We start from the raw sequence: 15,089 nt of genomic DNA on the forward strand, positions 1-15,089 counted from the left end.
ATTGTCTCGCCTGTTTCTTCAAGAATGCCCAGGCAAACTAAGGATCTAGTCAGTAATAAGATTTTCTCAAGCTCATATTAAACTCCCTTAGAAGAAGTGAGACTTTGTCAAAGTTTTCTCTCCTGCAGCAAGCCTGGAGAAGTCCTCAGCCTGGAAAAATCTTTATTATATTATATAATCTAGTGTATGAATGCAAATCATTATAAAAATACCAAGCAGGACAATAAGTAAAGATGTTTTGAAGACACTTCAAAATACACATTCTGACTACATTGGTGGTTTGCTAGAATGTGAACAAATACTTCTTTTTCCTGATTTTCTTTTCAAATCCACTTGGTGTACAGATTCTTTATTTTAATTGTAGTTGCAGAAGCAAGAACATCCTTTGAAAAGCCTGATGGAGATGAATTTAACTTTTAAACTCTGTACAGGTAATCCCATTCCCAATCCCCTGTCTAAAGACCAAGCTTAGTAAATCATAGTTCTGATCACAACTTTGTCACTGATCTGAAAGATATTTTTCACTGCATTGTGCATTGTACATTGTACTCTTTGTACCTTACAGCATATTATTTTAGTAAAATGGTTTTAATTATTTGGGGCATTAAGAACTAATCCTCATGAATAATGGCAAAGCTGTGAGTTACACCAAAGACTGTAGCCAATGCACTGCAGGGTTCAGGAGCATCTGTGCCATCAGGACAGTAGCTGGGATAGCCATCCACACTTTTATGGGAGGAGAAGTAGCAAAGATACAAGAATCAAGCAAGAAATGCTGGCTTCTGTGAGGGCCAACAACTGCGCTACACTTTCCAACAGCTTCTAGCTAAGGCCCCTGTGGAAATCACACACAAGATTCACCTATGGCATTGTGTTTGTGGTGGACTCTGTCGATGCTGAGAGAATGAAGGAAGGCAAAAAAGAACTTTATAACAATACTAGGATATCTGAAAATGAAGGAGTGCCTGTCCTTGCAGTTGCGAAAAAACAGGAATTAAACTCCCTTTCTTTCTCTCCAAAATTTAAAAAACATTAGCAATGAGTGAGCTGAGTTCTTCTACTCCCTATCACCAAATGGAAAGTTCTGAATAGGAGAAGAAGAATCTGGATCTTGGCAGTGGGGAGTGTAGGAATGGGATGAATCCCCTAAACTGGAAGACCTATACAATCTAGTTTAACAAAAAGTTCCCCAGCAAAGAAAGTCTGGAAAGTGAGTATCATGACATTTTGAATTTAAGTGGGAAGGTGTTACATTAGTCACTGCATTTGGGGCTTGCACAATAAATGTTTCCTAGCTTTTATTTGACTTTTTTTTAAAAATTAAGATTTCTTTGTATGCACCTGATCCCAGAGCAATGCATTTGCGTATAAAAACCCATAGCTATGCAAGAACTGATACTGATCAGAGAAGCTGATCATACTGTCTCTGTTCTAGGGGGCAAGTGGAAAAAGTGTCAGTGCTCTGTGAGTGACCTGGAACTATGTAAAAACCAAAGGAAGGGTTCTCTTCCAGGGACTCGGACATGTTGGTTTTTTCTAGGTCAGTGACAGATGGATTAGAAAGAGCTAAAAAGGAAGGATAAGGTTCTGAGTTAAAAGGACAACAAGGTAGGTAGTTTGCATCTAAGGAGGTCTGAGAATACAGCTGTACAAGAGGAGAAAGTGAAAGGAGACAGTGTAAGAGTGAACATGGGATTAAGAGAGAAAAATGAAGGGACAGAAAAATATAAACACTGTTTTCTTTCACCTTGCTTTTAATTGTGAAGAGCCTCCAACATGAACATTGTTTCCTTTATCTTTCCCTCCCAAGAACCTTTGGCCAATTACAGAAAACTGAAAAGAAGAGATCTTTTCCTAGTGATTACAGTTCCTAGAAGATAATACGAGCTTTGTGAAAACAGGGGGAAATCCAGCTACATTCATTCCAGTGCTCAGGAAGAAAGGGAGCTCTTCTTTCTCTCCCCTTCCTCTCAGGCATCTCTTTTTCTTAGCCAAAATACTTCTCCACAATCTGTCTCCCCATGGTATGCCAGCACTTCAGTTGCAAAATATAAACAACTGGCAAACACCAACACAAATGACAGATGAGGCACCTTGCTCCTTGTAACCCACAAACTGTTTTGGGGCAACAGTTGCAAACACATTTAAATGGCATGTTTCAATGTACACATGTGGAAGATGCTTGAAAGCTATGTCACAGGAATTGCTAAACCTGCATTATTTTGCTCTCTGCCTAACACTTTTGTTCTGCAAGCTGGAAATAAATCCATATAAAAACAGTAACAGGAAACAGCTGCAACTGGTATTTGATTCAGCAGACACCGATTTCTGTCACACAGTCAGGAAGTGTAACCTTCTGTAACCCTGACCCATGTTACAAGAAGGAGAAAGAAAAAAAAGGGGCAATTTCCTACTTCCAAGTGTCATTCTTTTATTGCAGCAACATTTCAAAACATTTTACAAAATAAAATTAATTAAAACCCTTTGACTCACTGCCACGAGTCACCACCTCACAGTGGGCAAATCATTGCCCAGACAGCTCATAGCCTATCAGAGACACCAGGGGGAAGACTTACCCCAAGCCCGAGTCCTATGAGCTACAGGATATCAGAGAGTGTTCATAGCAGAGATGCTTTGAGAGCTGGCAGGCTGACCAGACCCTCATTCCTGGCCTTAATTCCTGATTTTGATCCCTGCCACTCTAGTCTTTGGCCGCCTTCCTTACCTTGCTCCAGTTTTGCTTCTTCCCTGTCCCAAACTCTCCCTCATGGAAATATTTCCTTCAGCTTTGTCGTGTAGCTGTTATATGTAATTTGTCCAACATCAAGAACATTAGCCTCTGACCATGGCCCTTTTCTTCCTCCTTGGACTACATCCGTTATGATCTCTTCAGTTCTTGATCTTTGTTCACTTTCACCCTGATCTCCGCAAATTCATCCCAGACCTGGCTGCCCACTTTCTGACCACAACAGCTATTTAGTGTAGCAAGCAAGAGGCAGGAATTAACAGGTTAGGCAGTTGACCCATGGCAGCAACTCAACATCCAAATTAGAATTAAAAATCCAGAGTTTCTGCACCTGCACTCAGCCCATCAGCCTCAAACAACATGTCTTTAAAATACTTCCCCTTTCTCTCTCCTGGCCTCAGTGCAGTGCTCAGCTGCCAGAGCTGTATCCAGGAAGGTTATTCTGTCAGTCACAGCAAAACAAAATGGACATGGCTGGGATTTTCATTTTTCAACTACGAAGCTGAGGCAAGAGAGAGAATTCTACCTTTAATTGAAAGAAATAAAGTATGTAACACAGAAAAATGACACCAGTATAGGCTGCTTACTCCCCAAAAGTATTTGCTACCCCAAATAGCCTGCCATTTCATTCTACATTTCTAAAGTTTTAAAATGAAAGTATTTGCTAGCTGCTGGCTATTAAAAAAGCTGGAAAAACAACCTGATATATATATTTAAAGAAAATAAACCCCCACAATTTTATGAAATTAAAACAGCTTCAATGCACTAATTACATGACCTGTAGCTGAAACATTGTTCTGATGTTTATCTTAGCCTCTGCATGGGTAGTTTTCCCTTGCTGTTAATCCCATTAGCAGTAAAATGGACTAAGGTTTTGAATTCCTTTGTTCTATTTTTTTACATGTTTAATTGCCGAGTTACTTCATATTGGTGACATTTTGCATTTGACTAGTTTCTTAAATAATGTAACTTATTCAGCAACAAAACTTTATCTTCTTTACAATCTAAATCTGCTTCCAGACAGATCAGTGAGTACAAGGCATAAGTAAACGGACATGATAAGTTTGCATTTTGTTATGCTCTGTGAAATAACAGAATCAATTCTTAATAGCTGTTTTCTTTCATCGTGCATGGATATTTCATTTTTATTTATGAAACCTTTTAGTATAAATGAAATAAAAGGGAAAAATAATGACAAAGGAAAAGGCCAAAGTAGTGCTATTCCTCTTACATTTGTTTATATCAGATAGTGTGGAAAAGGAAATGGATGAAACAGTGGGAAAAATTAATATTCAAAGCAAGTATTAGAATCTGCTTCAAAACAGTAAAGTCTAACACACTAATCTGTACTGTATAGTTAATCATAAAATCACTAAATTATTGATTTTATCTTATGGCTTCCGTTTAAAGTTCCAGACCTTGCGAAGACAGAGAGGCAATAAAATTAACCAGCCTTTCTGGAAGGGTCTTGTCATTACATGATTCTTGATTCTCTTGTCTTCAGCACCATCACATTTCTTTAAACTAGTCCAACACTCCTACTTTCAATGTTCCAAGTCACAGTCATTCTTCTGTCTTAGAGGGACTGTCAACACATATTCTAATAAACCAGAGTAGAGGCTGTTGAATGATATGAGGCAGTCCCTCTCCCTGGGGCTAAATATGCTGCCTTCATAACAGTCATGGGGCCTCCTGGCTGGTGCAGCAATGACTGGGTTTCCCACACAGCAGTAGAGCGCTACTGTTAAGGTATCTAGAGGCCCCTTTCCAAACTGCCTTTTTAATTTCCTTAGTTGAGAATGTTAAACATGAAATAAAATGTGCACTTCAATTTTAAAACATCACGGCGGCTTCTAATCTGAAGAAAGAATTGTGAGTATTGTCTTTAGGACTCCACTCCCAGTCTGCCACAGATTTACTGCATTATAACGATCACACCATTTCACCTGGCTGTTCCACACTGTATTCAATGACTACTCACAGATTTCTCAGGTGCTGAGCAGTTCCTCTTTTTTAATTCACAGATAATGCATTTTTTAAACAAATATCTTTTCTTCGGGATTTTTTTTAATGTGCCATAGATTTGCTAAATTAAGCTACTAATCTTTTTTATTCTTCTAAACTTTAAGAGTAAAAATGCCAAACTACAGAAGATATTCTTCCAGCAATTATATGGGGTACTTGGGATCTTGGCTTTTAGCCATTTGTGTTGGTGACTTCAGAACTGGCTGTGGGTCTACCATATGGAAAAGTTCCAAGCTGGCTGTCTCAGCAACCTTTTATTCCAGAGTACCATATAGTTCTAAATCACCCTTTATTCTACAGAGTGTACATTTTAGTCACTTGTGAGTGGCTCTATCTACTCTATCCCCTAAATACACATTCAGGGATAGAATGCACTAGCAGTTGGCTGACCATATAATATGCTGGTTTTCCTTTATGCAGCATGTGCATATGCCCTTTTTTCCTCTAAGCACAGCCATTAACAATATTTTATTTCTTGCTTCTTTATCCATTCCTTAGCATCCTAGCTTCTTTTCCCACCTCCCGCCCCAGGTCTGGTTCTGAGCAAAGTTTACAGTTATGTTGTTTTCCCAAAGGCACACTAAGTTCTAACAGCTGGAATAGCGGCTCATATGTTACATACCACTCATGATGTGTAAAGCTTTTTCTTAATACTAACAATGAACAGACATGCTGTTACATGCTGTTACATACTGTTGTGTAGGTATTAGGCAAAAACATCTTTGAAAAGTGTGGCTTCTATTCTGTGGCCACCTGTCCTTTCCACCAGTATTCAACTTAGGCCAGGATCTAAGGAGGCTGTCACCAGACAGTCAAGCAGCCTCAACTCTGAAGTTAGACTGAAAAATCCTACTTGTCCATCTGCATTTTGTTGGCACAATATAAACAGCTTATCTGAATACAACATGACCCAATGCTGCTTCATCTCCACAGGAAACTGCAGTCTAGAATACAAATGCTTTTGAAAGGGTCAAAGTCCCTCAAAGAAGTGATTTGGGGTCAAATTCTGCTTTTCTATACAGGCTATAGTTACCAGTGATTTCATAAGCAAAGAGTAAGCAAAAAGAATATGAAAAAATTTGGCAAAGTTAGCTCTGAGTCTCCCAAGGCTTTAAGCATTTAAACACAGTTGCTTTTTTCCAATGCAATATTAATTCTTTTTCAGACAATGACAAACAAGAAGCCCTGATGCAATGGTAGCAGTTTCCATTTAAGTTCTGCAATAATGGATCCGTATCAGAACATCAGCTCTAATACACAAAAGAATCTGAAATGAAACTCTCGTAACAAGAAGCATATTGTGGTCATCCTGTCCATCAACAAGCCCTTTAATCTTACAAATTTATTAAAATGCCACAGAGAGATGACATGAAACTAGATCTAGTGCTAAAAGTTAAGACTCACGGCAGACTCTTTCATCTGTTCCATCAGTGCAGTCCTTTACTCGATCACACCAGTATGCACTCGGGATACACTGTCCATTTGAACATGTGAACTGCTGACTTGAGCATGTCCTTCCCGCTGCAAGAAACAGGCGCTCAATCAGTCTTTTACATCAACCAAGATTTTTTTATGCAGAAGAATATTTTCCCTCTTCCTCTTTAACTACTCCATCCTTCTCACAAATATTAGCATAAGACTTTCTCTCCCTGTACCTTCATGTACTCAAGGAGATTAAAGAACACTTGACAAGCACATGGCAGATAACATAGCTCTATGAGGCCTTCTGTAGCATGCAAGGTCACTGCTTTTCTCCACTGAAGGGGTTGACCTCTAGGTTAAAAATTATCTCCCTATAATTGTTCTGCCTAAAAGATTAAATTACCAATTCTCACTGTTCTAAAGTTTTCTCTATTATTTTGATTAGTGGGTCAAATTCTGTCAGTAACTAAGTTATTTGGTCAACTAGAATGCCACAATGTAAACACAGCAGAGCTGGAACACTGCTTTCTAATACAGCCAGAGCCTCAACAGTCAGGGATATTTTACATTCATAACTAATAGAGGATCAAGAATGATGATGTCTCTTCTCGTGACAGCTGTGTCAGTGAAAAGCAACCACATAAAACTGTGCAATTCCACTTTGATTCTACTACAGCTAAATTAAACTCTGTTCTTAGACAAACTAATTGAATCTGTGAAGATATAGCTGAAGGGTGAAATTACTGCTACCTTCTCCCTTCTGCCACCTGCACATTTGTTTCTTTCAAACTCATGCTATGTCTCAACACCATCCCAGTCTATACACTGGCATCTGGTCTGCTGCTTTACAGGGGCCCTCTATTCATTCTTCTGTCAGCAGTGTTCCCAAGGTAAGATCAGCTACTGGGATACTAGAGTCATGAGGAAAACCAAGAGCAAGACAGTAAAGTAAAACAAGTTTGTTTTAATTCTGCATGTGACTTCCAGAGCTGTCAGCCATATTTCTCAGGAAAAATTTTTAATGTTTCAAGAAGGAAAAGCTCCTCCAGGATTCCCAAGCACAGAGATAAAAAGTCCCTTCAGAAGAATAAGGACAAATACCAGGAGATGACTCAAAAACAGCAGCAGCAGCAGCACAGTGCCACTGTATAGTTACTAACACTCATGATTAACCAGTACATGGAGAACGATGTTACAGTGACCCAGTTCAAAAGTCAACTCAGAGCTGTCGCTCATTTTGCATTTTGTACCTACAGATTCTTTAGTTAAAACATAACCAGCAGTTGTGCTGACACCTTCTCAGAGGAAGAGGGGAGCAAAAGGCAGTTAACCTTAGTTCCAATTTTTCCATCCTCAGTGGGAACAAGTATCAAGATATAAAAGCACAGATCAAGTCTATGAGCAAAATCCTTCCAAAACTTAAACCTGTGAACCTCCCCAGAATCAAGGGGGTTAGTGAGCAGCTCCAGAGCTGTTCAGTTTAAAGAAGTTATCCAAAAATTATACATAGAATCAAAAGGAAAACAAATGAATCTTATCCTCATCACTTAAAGTAACTTCTAATACTAGAAGTAGCAGGAAATCTGTTCTTTAGAAGACTACAACACTTGTTCTTCCTGTCTTATGCAGTAACACAGAGAATGTAATTTGGTGCAATAATCATCTTGGTTCACTGTTCATCACTTCAGCACATACTTAACTGTATGTAGCCCTTAAACTGCTTAGTCATGAAATTCAAAAATCAGAGTAACATTTTATTATCATCAGTATTTATCTTGCTATCAATACTGAAAAAAGAAAGAGCCTATGGCTATGGCAGTTAGGCTGCTAAATGATTTCTTTGCTCTAAAATATACCAAGAACATTAAACACTTCAGTTTAAAACAGCAATTCGAACATGATTAACATACTGTTTAGCATATTAAAGTGAAATACTAATAGGAATTATGTCCTAAGTTTAAGCTGTCCAAATTATAATGAAAGACTAGACTTTCACCCCATACCAGGACTTTTTGTATTTCTTCTATATGAACATAAGAAAGAACAGCTCCAGTCATTTTAAATAATAATGCCATTAAACAGCATCACTGAAGATGGTACAAGAATCTTTAGCAATGTTTACTTCAGAGACTGATAATTCCTCCTTTTTTTGTACACATATAAATTTCAAAATTTTCTGAAGAAGTGAACTTTTTTTTTGTAATTCTGAGATACCAGTGTGAATTTTGTTATGCAATGAATAAAACAGCTTTTTCTGTGACTAAGACCATGTTTGAACATCATTTCATCATTTTTGGAACTACTAAATATTGTATCAACTATAAAACTAATATGCACTGTATATTTGTCTCCTTTTTTTCTCTTTTTAATTAACTGAAACATCAGTAATTTTCAGGTTTCAAGACCTGGAGATGTCTTTTTGGACATATTTTCTGTATTTTATCTATTTTAGATTTCAGATTATTTAATTTCTAGAAACTGCTTTAGAGAGACTTTTCTGGTGAAAGCTGTACTTACAGCAGGCTTGTTTCTGTATGTTCTCAATATGCTGCTATGTGAAATACCTTATTTCACAAAGCTGGTATAACATTAGAACTTAAATACTTACGACATTGTTGATGCTCATCTGAGCCATCTTCACAGTCTTCCTCATCATCACAAACCCATGACTGTGGGATACATTCGCCATCAGTCTGACACTGAAACTGATTTCCCTCACAGGTAGGTTGTGCTAGTGTAAGCAATGAAAAAAAATTGCATTTCACAGACATCTGGGAAAGCACTTTCAAAGAAAACAATTAAATAAGAGAAAAGAAGAGTTAAGGTTCAAGTGTGTCGACTGACTGTGACTTCTTTTAAAAACATGAAGCATTTGACAAACCAAAGGAAATGGACAGAGCAGGGAGGGGAAAGTGGGCCAGCAGAAGGGTGCTCAAAGGCAAAATTTAGTTTAGTGAACTCCTGCGTATGAATCTTCAGTTTTGCATCCTCTCTGGAGACACAGGCTCCTCTAGAAGGCAAGTCACAGCAAAAGCTTAAGGCTCTGAACTGCCCTCTGGCAGAGCCTCTATTTTTTCACTTATATATGGAGCCATACTAGCTTCCCTAGTCTCACAGACGTCTGTTCAATTGCTCTCACTCCACCTCAGATGCTCTATCCCTGGTACGAAGAAGGTCTTTCAAAACAAGCTCATGACTCTTCTCTGTGAATTCATGAGGCAAAAGTGAGGGTCAGGTCAGAACAATCTGAATAATGTTGTCCCAGTTCCACTCTGTACTTTTCTAATAGCCAAACAACAGGGAGCCATTAGAGAGAAAGATAAAAATAAATGTTTGAAACTGTGTTACAGCTTACTCCATCCCTAGTTAATGCTCCTGGGAAGAATCACTAGCACAACACAGTCCAGTAGACAGGACTCTGGTCTCAACCATCTTTTTTCTCAGGATCACGTTTTTGCAGTACTGCGAAGTCAACTAGAAACACTTTGTGCTCATGGGATGATACGCAAGCACAACTAACAATGTAAACAAAGCATCAAGGGAGAAAATTAAATCACTTTGTAGGTTTAGAATTGAGAAGTACAAAATTACATTAGAGGTAAAGTAATTAGAGGGATAAAAATGCATTACATACTACAGACAATGCACTTCATGCACACTTTTTTTCGATTCCTGTTTTAAGAACCACAGAATAATCTTGTAATATAATTTTAACCTTAGCCAGTTTTAAACAGTTTAAAACTATCTTCCTAGACACTTACGTGCCCCACTACCTATAGCACATTAACATATTGTTTTTAAAAGTACAATTAATTGAAAAAACCTGAGAAGTTTAATTTTCATCTTCCTAATTCATTACATGTATGAAAATGAGAACAACTCAACTTCATGCTTAGAACTATGACAAATGTAGTAAGTGTCGGGGTTTGGGGGTTTTTTTATCTTTCACAAAGTCAACATGAATTTTACCCACTCCTTGTTCAAAGCCCAACCACTTCTTCCCAGTTGCAGTTCAGAACTAAGCTGAAATAGCAAGCTATAGGACAACACCATTTTGTTTTGCCAGTTTAAGGCATTCTTCATCCAGAACTGCACTGGTTTTTGGAGCTAACTAAAGTGCTAAGCAACAAATCAGACTGCCAAGCTGTGTGAATGACCTCCAATTATTATATGGGTCAAGCAGCAAAGAAACAATCCAGTCTGAAAAGAATCAACATAAATTAGTCTTTCTCACTCCCTATCAGTTGAGGGGCAAAAACTGGCCTAACCTATACGTGGGCTGATAACTGCACCAGCCCACAAGACCTCAAAGAACACTAGAACCCAGAAGATAAAATGCAGGCGAGTTCCTGAAAACAGACTGTGGAGGCAATTTCTTCATTTTCACAACTTTTTAACATTCATCTTGAGAGAATCATTGTGAATGGATATTACAGCCCATCTGAATGCAATTGTTGTCCCTGAGCTGCTGGCACTGAGGATAACATGACCAACTCTAGACAACTAACCAAGACTCTACTTAAGGTGCAGTAGGTACAGCTTGTTGTCTAGGGCCTGAAAGATCCAAAGATTTGGAGCTCAAGTTATGCTGGTGGTAGCTGTATGTACATCCGATATTCAGGATTACTGCAGTAATAGAATATAATACATTTCTACATCTACTTAGAACATTAGTTATCAAATGAAGCGGTATTATTGGACACTCAGATTTTTAAGAGAAGGCTAAGTCATGTTAGAAGTTGAGCGCTACTTGGTTTTCTGACTACCAAAGCCAATGGACTCAAGAAATATGACTCTTAAGCAGATTCTGCAGCATCTCAAGACAACTGGTAGTTTTCTCTCCTTCCAATATTCATTCTTGTACCACAGGTACAGTTGAGCACATTGGGATCTCAGTATTTCTTATATTACAAAAAAGTTGCTCTATAGTTGTTTCACTTACGACAACCAGCTTCATCTGTATCATCCGAGCAGTCTCTAGCCCCATCGCACCTCCAATCTGCAGGAATACAGCGACCATTTCCACAGCGAAACTGCCCCCGCTCACACCCTGTGGTAAAGCAGAGTAACAAGTAGGTTAGCAGTACCAGCACATATGAACAGACAGTGGAGTGCATTCATGTCAAACAACTGTAATCTATCCATCACCTTACGGCATGGATAGAAAATAATATTATGATAATATAAAAATATAAATAAGTATATATATAAAAAAGATCTCTACACACCCAGTCAACCAAAAAAAGAAAAGAACCAGCTCTAAGTCTTACAGGACATTTCCCAACTAAATTGCTAGAAAATTCCCATAATTTTAATATTTGTATCTTATACAAACAAACAAAAAAAAAAAGGAAAAATAACCCAGATAAGTCTCAGAGGAGCAACAGTATAGACTTAAATAAAGGTAGGGCATCATCTTCCACATTATTTCTAAGGGCTAAACATGCTAAACATTAGTCCTCCTCAGAGTCTCTGAGGATTAATAATAATAATAATAATAATAATCCACTTAGCTGATGTGGAAATCTTGTTTCAGCAGTGACTGATTGAAAGTATAGAAAGACCTCAGTTTTGTTTTGGTTTTTAATAATGCCCTAATGTTTAAAATCTTTCCTCTGAAGTACAGGAAAGCATGTCTTCAGTCAACATTTGCATAGCAAATAATTTTAAAAGAAATTAAGCTTTCAGACATTTATGGCTGATCAAAAGCTATCCTACTGTCATTCCCTCCTGCTTGACCTACTAAGGATTAAGACCTGATAAAGAAGCATTCATTCCCAGGTGTAAATGCAGCTGGATCAGGCCTTTATTAGAGTCAACTAATGAAATCTCCAGTCCCACAGGAAAGAGAAAACGCACTGTTTACGGCCTTTCATTGTGACTACAGCCTCATAAAAAGGGAGTGAACAGTTTTATAGGTCCCCAGAACAATGAGCTATAACATAATTAGGTTCAACAGAGCTCTGTTTCATGTTAATCTGTTGTCAGCACCTCAGAGAAGGGAACACTGAAAAAGTCTGAGGTAGTAGCAAAGTCCAAGTCTGAAGAAAAAAAATCCTGTTTCCTGATTTAATTAATAGCCATATGATAAAACTCCATCTTTCAATTATTCTGAGTGATTTGTCCAGAGAAGATAACCTCAGTATACATAAAGCACAACCACCTACTTTTTGAATTCATGATGACATAAATAACATGCTACCCTAACTTTCATGTAAAACCAGGCATATCAACACTGTCACATAAACACAGTTAAGTGATGTATTCCTAAGGGATATAGGCAAGCTACTTTATGCAAGGAATGTTCAAATCTGATTGTCTGGTAGTGACATCCTGATTTATAACGTATCCTGCAAATGGTCAAAAATTTCACTTGGATAAATGGTGGTACGGAGTGGTACAGGAGTATGTTCACCCAAATACCTTCTATAGACTAATGCATGATGGTGGTTGGTGGTGCAGGTCTGGGGTTGGTGGTGCAGGTCTCTTATCAACTACCTTTAAAACACAACAACCTCCCTTGCAAAAATGCCCTGAAGGAATGTACAAGTTCACTCTGGAATCCCAGGCCCTCTCGCTGAATTTTGCCCTACAAAGCAACATTTCCATATGAGATTAGCAGTTAAAGCTCTAATAAACACAACACATAAACCACCATTTATCAATTGGAATTACTATGCAAAGCAAATACTGAATCTGCTTGTATGTTTAGTATATATTATTGCTATTCAAAACCACTGGAATATTCATAGCCACTTACTTAAAAAGAAGTTACAATACAGAATTAAATCTGCATCCGCATGATTAGAATTTCTAATGAAACAAATGCTTATAAACAAACAATATGAGCAATTTGCATATTATTTCTAAATAACTAGCCAAAAAAATTTCAAGCACTATGTACAACACTGCTAATTTATTTTGCCTATCTTGTATTAAGTTACTATAGTTAAACATACCCTTAAAGTGATAAAAATGAGATAACACTGATAAACTTTTTAGAAAGCATTATAAACATAGCAGCCTTTGTACAGTATGAGAAATGGTAACCGAATGTTAACAGAAAACCTGCAAATCATGCAGTTCTCCTACACGCTGTAATACTTTGCAGAATTACAGTTTAAGTTGCTCACACCTACATACAGTAAGCGCTGTATCAATGTCCATTTATACAATTCTTCAGCAGACCTGGTATAATTCATTTAATTATGGCATTAGGCTTTTCAAATGTTATCTTCCATGCTTTCTTATAACTGAAGGCAAAGAGCTCTGAAACACCTGTAAAAAATATGAAAGACTGATACTTCACTTATCACTGTTTTATATTATCTTTAGAACAAAGAAAATTACATAGCAGATAATGATGTTAATTCATTAAAAAGACAATCTTTGAAAATAAGTAATATGGAAGAAGTAAAAGTAATCTCCAGTATCAAGGGCACTTCTCACCAAGGTTCTAAAAAGCTTGTTTCAACTGCAAACAAAAACTATTCTAACTTTGATAAAGGAGAAAGTAATCAGGGGAAAATGCGTGATTACAAAATTACTGCTACAAATACCCAGGAGAAATATCCAGAATGAAAGAAAAATAATGATGTCAGCAATAACCAGGTTTGTTACTATAAACAACTACAGAGACCATTTTCTCAAAACTTAACTGTACATATTCTGCTAAAAACAAGTACTGGAAACTTAGGAGACTTGAAGAATTCTGATTTAGTTACTATGAATTTAGTTACACATTTTAAACAGTATTAATTTAAGTAAAAATGTTGCAGGCATTACTCTCACTCACTAGTAATGATCCACAGAGGAAGCATATGGAGTCCAAAAGGACTATTTCCATTGGTACATGCTATGCAATGTGAGCCTGCAGCACCTGGGTTTCAGCAAGAGCAGGGACTGTCAGAAGACAAGGGGTATCCACTTGTTTATTACCATTATTTGAAGCCTCAATTCACTGAGGGATTAGTCATTAGTAATTTTATGGAAGGTTTTGCTTTCAATAAGAGACTTTTTTTTTTTTTTAAAGGCAAGGCAGCTCATGAATCAGTCAGACATTGCCAAAAATTAATACTAATAAGCTAATTTCCATAGAAATTCTGATTTACTCTGACAGATGCTGATAAAACCAAACACCTCTTTCAGGCAAACAGAATCCTGTTAGCAGGATTCCTGGAGGAAATAACCACCGAGTTTAAAAACAAACAGTAAGACAATTAGTCTTCACTGTCATGCTTAAAATTTGCTGATAGAAAAGAATCTAGGTGACTTTTGAAAGCTCAAAATTCAGAAATTATTGAATTTTTTGGTGTTGCTCTACTTTTACTACAATTCAGTTTGAGTCTTCTGACTGTGATTAAAGCACTACTAAAATACGGACTAAAAAACGCATGTCAGACCTTATGAATCACACCAGAACATATGTAAAGAAGACTCTCTGGGCATTAACAAAAATAATTTTGAAAGATAAGGTCTCTTTCAACTGCTCAATATTCAGGAAAACACCAAGGAAAAAACAAATATATGATATCATCTTTAATATAAACCAGCCTACTACTGACAAATGCAAACCAAAGATCAGAAGCATCACTGGAAAAATATAGCCCAAAGCACTATTTCTAAACGTCTTGCTTACTATCTTTGGTCTTTACGCTAACTTTGTGACTAGACTTTCCATGGTTCTCTGTGCCTGGGATTCTCTTATAAGAGACTCCTGAGTGGATATTTAAGATTCACAGTTTGCTCAGGTAAAAACAAGAAGGCTAGTATTACCAGCTCTGGGTAAGCTACTTGCACAACTATGCCAGGTAGTCATTTTCCACTGGAATAAAGCAACGTAATAGTGATTTTGTCAGAGCAAGGATTGAACAAAACACTAACCAAACAAAATACC

At 37.4% G+C, this 15,089-nt stretch overlaps 1 protein-coding gene across 1 annotated transcript in view; it reads right to left on the bottom strand.

Moving 5' to 3' along the window:
• The window catches only part of LRP2 (low density lipoprotein receptor-related protein 2), a 136,338-nt gene that overhangs the window by 105,588 nt on the left and 15,661 nt on the right, over window positions 1–15,089 (bottom strand). Inside the window, exons 2-4 of the mRNA XM_009325415.1 lie at window positions 11,136–11,243; window positions 8,802–8,924; window positions 6,176–6,292 (exon numbers count right to left, since the gene is read on the bottom strand). Of these exons, the coding sequence (XP_009323690.1) occupies window positions 6,176–6,292; window positions 8,802–8,924; window positions 11,136–11,243 (348 nt within the window). The remainder of the gene's footprint in view (window positions 1–6,175; window positions 6,293–8,801; window positions 8,925–11,135; window positions 11,244–15,089) is intronic.

Source organism: Pygoscelis adeliae, unplaced genomic scaffold, assembly GCF_000699105.1.
Source record: "Pygoscelis adeliae isolate BGI_AS28 unplaced genomic scaffold, ASM69910v1 Scaffold106, whole genome shotgun sequence".
NCBI lineage: Eukaryota > Metazoa > Chordata > Aves > Sphenisciformes > Spheniscidae > Pygoscelis > Pygoscelis adeliae.